Source organism: Thermobia domestica, chromosome 6 (genome assembly GCF_964235325.1).
Source record: "Thermobia domestica chromosome 6, izTheDome1.hap1.1, whole genome shotgun sequence".
In the NCBI taxonomy this organism is placed as follows: Eukaryota; Metazoa; Arthropoda; class Insecta; order Zygentoma; family Lepismatidae; genus Thermobia; species Thermobia domestica.
The window spans coordinates 6610063-6622109 of record NC_137459.1 but is presented as its reverse complement, the minus strand read 5'-3'; the positions used below and the strand labels follow the sequence as shown (position 1 = coordinate 6622109).

General features: G+C 36.8%; 1 protein-coding gene across 2 annotated transcripts in view; it reads left to right on the top strand.

The window, feature by feature from the left end:
• The window catches only part of LOC145687833 (uncharacterized), a 56996-nt gene that overhangs the window by 23901 nt on the left and 21048 nt on the right, over positions 1-12047 (top strand). For both annotated transcript variants that reach the window (XM_081761287.1, XM_081761286.1), the window contains exon 4: positions 6993-7166. In XM_081761287.1, the coding sequence (XP_081617413.1) occupies positions 6993-7166 (174 nt within the window). The remainder of the gene's footprint in view (positions 1-6992; positions 7167-12047) is intronic.

The window sequence follows — 12047 nt, the reverse complement described above, 5'->3', positions numbered from 1 at the left end:
TGATTATATGATCTAACATAAGGATTGCTACGATTAATTAGGTTAGGCGGATTTCCTACATAACTTTGCCTATTTTGCTCGTTTTGATTGCTAGAATTTACTCGGCTTAGGTTGTGTCCCGTATCATTCACACTTCTGATATTTAGATTCCGAACAGGTACAAAATGATCTGAATTATTCTTATTTTTACCCATTCCTACTTGTTGATTCAAAGCATGGTATTGAGTTTCATAGCATTGGACAAGCATTAATAAATGATTGAAACTCATACATTGTGTAGAAAACAAGATCTGTTGTAACTTAAATGGGAGCAAATTTCGAATCGATGCTATTATTCTAGATTCCGATTGCAATGGATTAACGACTTTTAATTCGTTGTATGTATTTACAACAAACTCAACAACAGATTTGTGCAAACGAGGATTGAAATGTTGATTTCTAATGGTGGCATCTCGATTTGCAAGCAAAAAGTCATTTTCATAATTCGCAATCAGCGCTGCTTTGAATTCCTCATAAGTATTGATGTGATCACGTACGGCTTTAAACCATAAAGAACATGGTGGGAGTAATACATGAGGGATTAATTTCATATATTGTGATCTATCTATACACATTATATTGCATTCGTCCTGAAATTTTTCCAGGAAAGAAGTAGCGTTCTCATTACATTTACCACTGAATTTACTCATAGCCCGTATTTCACTCATCTTAACACTTAATTTTACCTTCCTTTTATCATTCCGTGTACTTCTTGGGTGACAATTCCTATCCATGACGTGATGTGTCGTTGCACCATCCCTTTCACGCCCATCTGTCCTCTTAGGATGAATTTCTTCCAAAATAATATCCTCATCAGACACAGGTGAAGACGAAGTCCTCTCTGGTGAGTGGGGAAACTCCAAGCGATCACTACCCATATTATTGTGGTATGTGTTGTCCTTAACCTGTAGCGTTCTAATTTCTTCCTGTAGAGTAGCTATCAATTGCGTATTTGCACGTATGTTGTTAGAATTATTGATGACCTGAATCTTTTGCTGTTGAACAGAAGATTCTATTACTTCTAAATCCTTTTTTACATCACTGATTTCTTGGATTTGGTGGTTGTGCTTATCCTGACAATCCTCGGATATTCTTTTTAACCTTTCCTCGAACTGCGAGGTGATGTCATTCATCGCCTGGACAATTGACTGTTTCGTTTCATCTGACTTCTGTTCCATTCGTCTACTTAATTCCTCATATTGCTTGTTAGATTCGTCGGACTTTTGTTCTATCTTCTGTTCTATCGTCTGCTTTAACTCCTCGTATTGCTTATTAGATTCTTCGGACTTTTGTTCTATCTTCTGTTCTATCGTCTGCTTCAATTCTTCGCATTGCTTGTTGGATTCTTCAGACTTCTGCTCTATCGTCTGCTTTAATTCGGTAGACATCTGAATCAATTGTCGCTGTAAGGCTAGCAAGATTCGGTCTTCTGATGTCATTCCTGGTGCTACACTATGTTCACCGTCGTCACTATTATTGGATTCTTCCTCAATTGCCTCACCGTTCATTTTTCTTATAATTATTCTACCACTTCTTAGTCTGGTGAAATTTGTATTCATTAACTTTATTACAAAAGTAAATTCACCCTTACTTTGCTTCGGGATATGAATTTATGAAAAGTCCCGGGTGAGGTAAACCAAAATTTTTAGCTAATCCCGGTGTGAAGGCACCAAAATTTTTATAACGACTCACCAAGGGTAGTCGTCAACCTGGTTCGATCGTTGATATATGAATCTCGAGTGGTAGCAATTGTTTGCATCTAAAAATATCTTTAATAATTACATATACTATTCTCACCTTTTCTATCAGAATTATAAAGTCGATGAACGGTACTAAATGGTTTATTAGTTGATACATTTTATAATATATTTTCGTTCAAACTGTCATGCACACAGACATGATGATTAGGTATCCATAAACAACTACATAGCAACTAACTACATAACACTATCCCATAATATATCTTTTTTACATATATTAAAAACATTCTTCTTTTGTTATTATTAAATTAACATTCTATTAAGTATAGTGCACATGTATGAGCATTTTCTGCCCAAGGTACAGGTAATTATTAACCTATCCAAAGTATTTCGTTATACCTTTTGCAATTAATAAAGCCACTTCATAAGAAGCCAACACTGTCCCTTCGTTATTTTGTCCAGAGGAAATGTCCTTAAGTATGTTTTTCGAAGTACTAAGTTCTGTCAGTTCATTTCTAAAATACTCAATCGATTTTTTTAACCAACTCAGAGTGTTTACTTTCAACGTGTCTCTGCAGTTTCGATGGTTTTATATGCTCATTCGACAACACTTCGCGCCACAAACAACGCACCATTTCGGTTTTTGAACACCATTTGCCTGAACTACACTAAATTCCATCTCTAAATATTTATCAGAATATTTGTGTAATTTCTTTTGAAGTTGAGCTGTTTCCTTGTTTTCTCCTTCAATAGTGTCCCTAGTTTCACTTCTTCCGCGAACTTGATTTTAGCCACCTATCCATTATGTGGAATTCACACACACACACATAAACTCCAGATAAACACGATGCCATGGCCTCAAAAGTACACTACTGTCCATTAACACGAACTATCAAGTGTAGCTTTGTTCTGGAACATGATACAGAGTATTTCCAACCCCTTCAAGACGTGCATTCGGAACTAGATAAATAGGTTCAAGCTTCTCCGCCAAGATTCTCATGAACCACAGCATAATTTCGTGCACCTAGTTTGTTTAAAAAAGAAAAAAGGTGGGGTTGTACCAGTCGCGTCTCACTCGCCAGATTTTTCTTTTACCAACTACCTCAAACAGCAATTCAGTAAAATTATTTGTAAATAAATAATCTGGAGGAAACAGCACTTTTCGCAATTGTAACAACAAAAGCTATGGGAAGGGTATAAGGGGAAGGGAAAAGAATGTATGTACAGTCATGTCCAAAATTATTGTCGCATGTCTATAAATATGTTTTTCTAGGAATATAATTTGATAACGAATTCACCCGGTATTTCTTATAATGTTAGTATGTGTATAATCGGCAAAGACATGTATGTGGAAAATTTCATGTGAAAATAGCAGTAAACAAGAATAATAAAATGAAAATAAAACTTTCTTGTCCATTTAGCAACATTTTGTTTTCCTCATTCTAATTTTCGTATTTATAATTCTTTTCTTATGAAATTTACCACAAATATACATTTCCCGATTATACACATAGTATCAGTATTAAAAGTACCCTGCAAAGTCATTATCAAATTATATTCTTACAAGAAGACGGTTATAGATATGCGACAATCATTTTGGACATGAGTGTACCATAGAAAATAGCTTAGTCTAGAGTTTTTGACAAATAAAAGAATGCCAAGGAAGAATTTCTCATTCCCTCTTTCCTTTTCGAGTCGCCTATTGTGTCAAAGAAGATTCTCGTTTGAGAGATATTTTACAAACATGGACATCAGTCTCTAGACGCGTTTTGGCTGTCAGGAAAAAAAATAAAAAGAAAAAAAATGAATATATAGGCAACTTGTAGGTTGAATATCACTTCTCACGCAACTTGACGTATCATTATTAATTTCGATCATTTAACTTAAAATGGTGTATTTCTCACAACTGTGTGTGTGCCCTTCTCAGATTGGCTTCTGGACCCCGTAAGATCGTCTTGTGGACCTTTGGGAGTCCGCGGACCCCACATTAGGAAAGGCTGCAAGGAAATATGTAATTACTTTATAATTGCTTTTGTCAAAATACGGTTTAGAGTGGGAACACAAGTGAATGGGGGCTTTAAACTGTTGTGAACGCATGTTTGTAATTTTGCTGTGCATGCGAATATACTTAAACATATGTTATTGCAAACACACTATGCAGAGGTTAATAAAATCACTCGTTCATTAATATTTAAAGATAAACATGTTACCACTTATGGACAGACTTCTGCAAGATTTTTCTTATATACAAATTCACATATTGTAGAGTTCTATACATTGCACATTCGAAAAACAGCTATGTTGATGTATAACTATACTGTACAATTTAGCAATATGCGCTGTGATTGTAATAAGTTTGTTAATCGGTTGTGTTCAACTGTGATTTGACAGAGAGAATTCGAAAACCACAAATGAATTTCAGAACGGTGTAGAAGTTTAATTAGTTTATTAATCTTTAGATGTACTTCGAATTTGAAATATATATTCTTCTCTTTGTTTTAGTCGCATAAAGAATAAGTCCGTTTAGATATTGACTAGTTTCTACGAAACCTCGCTTAAGTAAGTTCCATAATATCAAGATAGTATAGTAGAAATTAAATTCTGGTTGATGTCAATGAATATACAAGTAAATTATCTAAGTCAAAGTTCTACATATTATTTTGTCTTTGAAAATAAGAATTATGATTGATAGTTGTTTTTGTTTGTTTAACATTTTACGATTATCCAATGAAACAATGGTTTATTGTTGTGCACATTAAATGGAAATTAGTAAGTTAGTCAAAAATAACTTATTTTGTATCACTACTTAAAGAGTACTAATGGACTGTATAGTTGAGTTGATTTTAGCGTCCCTTTTCAGCAGCGAGGCTATATCTTGACGGGACCTACTGATTAACGTGGAATCCGAACCACATGAGCTCCCGCCGGGAATCCAACTGGGTTTTCCACGCGAAAGGCACGTACTCTAGCCGATTAACCACGAAGGAGATCTAATGGACTGTATAGTCTGCTGGAGTTAATAAAGTATTAGAATTAAAATAGATGAAACAAACAACACAGAAAGATCCTGCACACGAGGCTTCTACACAAAAGCACAACTCAACATTCACCAAAAATGCGGAAGGCGCTAACAGTATATTTTGAGAAACTAGAAAGACAAAAGATCGCCAGAGTAAGAGGCTACGTGTTGGAACAAAATTGATTTAAAGAGCCATCTATATAGCAAAACTGACTCTCTATATATTTTGTTCAAAGTTTTGGAAGTGGTGCCAGTACGCTCAAACACTGTAAAACATAAGCCTTTTTTATTCTCATTTTTATTAAAAAGGCAGAGGGCAGAATAGCCCAAAGAACGATTATGCACCGAGGCTAAAGAATGTAATTATGAGATGGATGATAATGGTGGAACGTTGAAACGATAGAATTCCGAAAAAAACTTACGCGCATGGTATTTGTCCACCATAAAACTCACTTGGCGGAAGATTGGAAGTTGAGCTATTTTATACCGGTTCTCAGTCGTTTGAAGACACTTGCAAGAGAAGTAATGATATTTTTTATATACTTGCAGTACTTCAAGATACCTGATATCCCCTTCTCGTTTATCACTATCACTGCGTAAAATTGGGTATTGTTAATTCTTTTCGTTTGTTAGAATTTCCGTTTTCAGCACAGAGGCTGTATAAGACATGAACTTACCGTAATCCGTTCAAATTTCAATACTCTAACAGCAGGTATCGAACCCGGGACGTCATGCACCAAAAGCACGCGTGCTAACCACCAGACCAGCAAGAAAGACGGTTCAGCCATTTTGTTTAATCATGAAAGAATGTTAAAGTTACTAATATGGGATTCTGCCACGTTCTCGCCTTTGAATATTTCTGAAAATGCCTATGTATCAGGTTTTAGGGGCCCTAACTACCGTCTCCGTGATCAGTAGCTCTGTAGTTTGGGAAGGATCAGTTTAGAGATGTTAAAATTATTCGAATTTTAACAACAATGGATCAGTTCACCAGTTTATTTCCCCCGCTGCAAAAAAAAAAAAAAAAAAAAAAAAAAAAAACAATGCCCATATTTCAAATTTTTAGTAATCATGATCAGCCTCTCTCAATCGGTAATCGCTATTGTTGTGTACAGTTTGGTGACAATCGGTTGAACTGTTTCCTTCAATGGGCCGCGCTGGCTCAGTGGTAGAGCGTCCACCTCTGGTTCATGTGTCCTTGGTTCGATCCCAGCTCGTGCCAAGTAGACTTTATGGTAGACAAACAACCTGTGCGTGGGTTTACTCGAGGTTCTCCCGTTTCCCGTCACTTTCTTTGTTCCACCATTCCATTCATTTCTTCATCACCGTCTCCTTCAGCCTAGCCGGCGTAACTATTGGACGTAAAACTTAAAAATGTCATTTTTTGTTTTGTTTTCAATTTCCTATTAACCCCTAGCGAAGATAGATGTCTCAGTGTACTGACACCTACATAAGACTACTGCCTAAATTTGACTGGGTAATCCCTACCGCGCTTTTCATTTGCTTTATAGAGTACTTTCGACGGAAGAAGTTAATTAGCCAGCTTCGAAATTTGTGAGGACATCGATGTTTCAGTGGATTAATACCAATCTAAGGATAGTCTTTAGAAGTAGGTGAATAACATTCCTGTTTGTTTATGTTGTGAGGAGAAAATTTATGAGGGAACAAGTAAATAATCGCAGAGGAAAAAAAACAGCGATACCCATGTCTCATTGAGTTACCACTCACTCAGAAACGTACCAGCTCCACTATCTTGTTTGTAGGACAAGAAAGAAAGTAGAGATTCATGTGAAACAGGCGTTCTTTTGTTTTTTCAATTCATCATTATTTGATATTGTAATGTATTACCTGCTTGTGTTTACAATCCCCTTACATGTGCTTGTCTTTACAACCATGTGCACCGTACTATGGAGTTGCAGTTGCAGACGACCCGTACGTTACTCATTCAAGTCCCTTTGCCTTTCGTGGATTGTAAGGACAGAAAGTTTTATTTTAGTAGTGTGTAAAAATAAATAAACTGGCACAGTGAAGAGCGGAATTAACCTACATAACATAGTCACTTATAATGGTATTTTACAGAATACTTTTCAGCAGGCTATTTTGTTCTCTGTGAGGGGTCTACACTTTTTACGAAAGTCAACGTTCGGCTGACTAGAACTAATATTCAAAATTTTTTGTATACTCGTAAGTCTGATTACTATTAAGTACTATTCTGTGTTTTCTCTTTCTTTCAGGCAAATATGGATTCCGAAAGATTCTCCCGTTTCAATTTTAAACTAAGTGATTTCTTGCATAGTTGGAACTGGATTCGCCCAGGTCTTGTCAGATTGTTGACTATGAATACTCAAAGGGAAGCAGGACCTGAAAGTACTGAAGTTATCGAGATGTCTTTGTTCGCCAATTACAGGGTACAGTTTTTTTTTTTTTTTTTTTTTATCAAATCAAGATATTGGCTATTTTTGACTTGTGTGTACAATGTTTAAGTATTTGTAATAAATCCTCAAGGAAAGTGCAAGTCTCTGGTCCTCGAGACAGAGATCAAAGCCTTCTCAGTGTTACCAAATACTGGCTGGCAATGGTAAATTGTCCTTGGCCAAGGCGGTAGAAAATCATTATTAAATTAAAGAAAAAAAATATATGCCTCGTTTTATCATATCTGGTTAGTGTTATCACAATAATAATGAGATGAAGGGCACAGATCCAATTGGTCCAGCATCGTTGTCTTTTATTATTGTTACTATTATTCTTTTTATTATTATTATTATACTTCGGCACGTACATAAGATATAGTGACGCCTTTATCTCTCCTGAGGTTCTCCCAGAGTCTGAGCCGCTTTGTAGAAAGAGAAATAGAACACTCCTTCATCAGGGATAGAACTTGTGCCGCCCAATTGATAGGTTAACGTTTTACCGGCTGCTTAACCGCAGCTCTTAATAATAATAATAATAATAATAATAATAATAATGGGAGCTTCTCTTTACTCGACTTCGGTGTTCGTGTGTCCGGACACTCCTTTGAGATGCCCAATCTGTTCTTGACCAAATTTAACATGTTCATTTGAGAGGGTGTGCTGAGTGTCGTAAGAGGTCGCATATCTCGTTCGGACATAACATTGAGGAATAATCACCGAAAACGGGATGTCCTTTAGATTTAACATTGGAAAAGCATTTGGCGCGCGAATTCTCATTGTAAACAATGGAAAATCGAAGTTTGAGCATTAGAAATAGGGCGAAGCCCTTTTCGTTTTGTTCTTCGAACACAATTTTTCAAAGCCATTATACTTTTTGCTGATATGCCAAATTTAACTACTTGCATGTCGTGTTCATTCATGAAAACAACTGATGCACAAAAAATTATGTTAATAATCAATAAAAGTCAATCACTTTGCTCCAAATTTGTAATTAATGTATACCTAGTAATAATTGGACCTGTCCTTTGATCCTATTTCGTTTTGTATATATAGTCTTTTTTTAAGTGCTGATAGCACATGGTGTTTATAATACAACGTGGAACACACGAAAACCTGATTGCGCACTTCTAGAAGGCAGCAAAAATAAAATTCAGCAAATATTTGTTGCCTTACACAAGTGCTGAAGTTGCATACTGGTAGCCAGGTACGTAAAATATGAATTAGATTAAAATAAGACATACGTATGTTAAACAGAAAGCACTTATTATATGTGCTTGACCATTATAACACGCTACACGTTTACAAGAGAAGACCTATATAAAGGTTGCAAATCAAAATTAAATGTTAACCGTACTTAAGAATGATCTTAAAATTTCAGCCGACGATTGTGCACATTAATTATTGCTTCACGATCTTTTTTAATGTTAATTTCCGCGTTAGTTCATCTAAATTATAAAACTATATACACGAATTATGAGTAAATGTTTTCATTAGCTCGGATATTACATGCAAGATGTTGGCTATCTACGCATATTCCTGCGTAAAGCCATGAAATCTCTTTGTTTAGCAACTTCCAGTTCGCTAGAGATTACATGGTGTGTAGGAAAATGAATGGTTTGCATCTAAAAGCTGTTGAATTAATGACAAAATCCCTGAAATTGTATTACGAAAGGCTTCAAACGTACTGCACAAATTGTTAAAAGGAGCAACTGAAAACTGGAACTTCTCTGTGTGTAGGCTGCACTGAAATTACCAGGCAACTAAATTTTTTCGCTAGCTCGGCAAATTAAACATAACATTGTTATCTGAACGAAATATTTACTTACGTATTACTACGTCAGATATTAAATTCAAGAATAATGTATTTATTTTCACAGCAAGGTTGATCAAATTACTGGGTGATTATAGTACTGAAAGACCCAGTAAGACCCTCGTCGCTGCTACAGGTTACAATAAGATAAATTTTGTTTTTTGTAACTTGAATTCTCTTGGAAAAGAGAGAGAATTGTTGATATCATGGGCGCCCAGAAAGGAGGTAAGAAGGGGCATATGTGATCTTCATGATTTTTCAAGCACTATACAAATGTACATATATATACGAGGGACGTTCTATATTGATTTGCACTTTGTTTTTTTCTTCTTTCAGTGTCCGCCATTGAGCTCGTCATTACAGTTGGAAAGAAATAATACTTAGGTCTGCCTTCTGGTGGAAGAACAATACAGAGAAGGGCTAATCCATATGAAGTGGTCCAGAGTAGGTTGCTCGACCATCTCCGAAAATTATAAAAAGTGGGGTGTGAAGAACCTTGTGTATGAGAAGGTCAATAACACGAGTCACGTTTTCGGAGGTACAATTGTTCCTCAATAGCGGTCATCTTTGTTGTCGGCGGCGTGTCATTTTCTGCAGTTGCAAGCGTTTACGAAAACCACATTTGCTCAGGACTTACTAATCACAGGAACATGAAACAAAAACTAATGTATACAGGAGATACCAAGGTATACGGAGAATATATAGTCGTGCGCCCACGTGGAGATTCAGGGTTGCAAACTAATACATGAAATCACCAAAAAAGTACAGAAAAGTGCACGTTTCAAGGGGCTGTATTTTGGAATGGCATAAAGGTAGTGGTTCAGAATTTATGGTGTGAATACTAGTGCATGCACAGATTCTTCAGAAACATTCACAGCTATGATACGACTGTTGCCACAGAGTTGTGGGGATTCGGAAGTTGGAGTTTGTCATTTTTATGGCATTTTTGGGGCTTAATATCTCAGGATGGCAAACTGCTAAAAATTGCTGCTGCAGCCACAAAGTAGTTCTGTATGTTAATAAACGATTACAAAAAAATCATGACTGATATTACATGGAGAACAAAGTTACGACAATGTTAAGAAAGCACGTGCACGACGATGGTATTCAGTGTATTAGTACTGACCGAGCAACAAAGCAGTACAAAAAACAGAATTAGTTCTCAGTGTGTTACGGACACACATTTGGCAACAGGAAAGTCCTGAAATTCGTCACTTGTTGATGTAACATAATATCGTAAGGTATGTTCAGAAATGGGGGTAAAACGATGGAAGCTTCTTGTGCCTGGAATGGACTGACAGCTCGCAAATCGCTCTTTCAGTTCATCTTCATGTTGAGACACGACTTCAGTGGAAACAAAGACAAGTGATCCCCTTGATGTGTTCTGAACAAAACTGAAACATATCGTAAGGTGTAAGGATATGATCAGTAACTGGCCTCTGCAAACTAGCCCTTGCAACTTCTCTCTTCGTCACCCCACCAACACCATCACATGCAGTTTTGCCGTGTGACGTAGCAAAGAAATGCCATTCGGCTTCGAGCCCAAAGTCTACTTGATGGTGACACAGATTAACAAAGTTCTTCTTGTTCTTGTACTGACTGGACGCACCATCAGAAAAATATGTAATCTTTGCTACGTGTGGTAAATGTTCTCGAATGTGACTGATAAGATGTTGCTGAAACACGTGAACTGCCACAGTATTATGCGCTAAATGATCACTTATTACGCAGAGACAAGAGTGCTTCTGTTCTCCACCTTGTTGGTAGTAGTAGACAAAAGGATGCAGAGTGGCTTGCTGATTTACCCAATGATAGGACTGTATGGCATCTTGGGTGATGAATGTATAGTTTTCAGCAAAATCAGCCAAAACTATACACTCAGAATCACTGAGATTGTCTTTCTTGTGTTTTAGGTATTGTGTTTGAACCTTGGAAATATAGTGATGCTTTTTGAGATCCTCGAGTTTCTCACATAATGTTTCAAAAAATTCGTCCGCATGTTTGACTACTGTAATCAGTTCAGTCCTATCAACTGTAATCCATTGCTTGTATTGAATAATGTCAGGAAAAACTTCACTTTCCATGGCTTCATCAAACATCGACAGAAGGGCAGCTTTTCCTGGACAGTGTTCGCATGTTTGCATCATGCAGGCATTGCTGTTAATGTCACATACGAGTAACTCGAGGGGATCCTTGTATTCAACGTTTAGTTTTGCCCCATCAATCATTAACTTTATATTTTGGTGGTACATACATACGCAGACACTATGAGTACCCGCAGCACCGGCAAGAATGCACCATTTAGGTCTCATGGCACAAAACTTAGCCCTGTGAATATCTGTGCATTCTGGATGGTTCTGTTTAAATGCCAGGTAAAGCTCGTTCAGGTTACATAACAACAGTCGTTTCTGTTTCTGAACTCTCACACTTCCTGCACGTACTGGTCTACAAAATGGAGAACCTTTTCTGTTGTCTCTGGTGACACTGATACTCCCTGCTTGTGCCCAAGATCTGGTAAAATTCCCTGCTCACTCACCAGTTTCCTAGTAATCTTGACAAGACGTTCTGACATATTAAATTCAGTTGCAATCTTCTTACGAGGCCATGTTGTTGGAAGCAAACTTAAGATTTTTACCTTTTCTTCCTTGGTAGCAATGGAACATTTCTCTTTTAATTGATGTATCAGGATTTCATAATCCGAGAACACTTGCATGCTGTCGTCTTCATCTTCAATAGTTTCCTCAAAGGGAAATTCTAATTGTCTTCTTAGCGCTTGTGACACTTGGTCCATTTTGCGTTGAAGCTTACGTTTCCTTTTCTCGGCACTGACTTTTGGTATTTTTGACGGTGGCGATAATCCTAACATACAACATGCTGAATCTAAAGTTTCTAAGACGGATGTTGACGGAACAAATTCAACATCACTGTTTCTGTTTTGATCTTCCAGGTTACTTGCACTGGATGCAAACACCGCGGAATAACAATTGGGACAAAGTGCTTTTCCTGGTATTAACTGAACACCAGTCTTCTTTCCTTGTAGCATGTGTTCAACGAGAATTTTTCGAAGT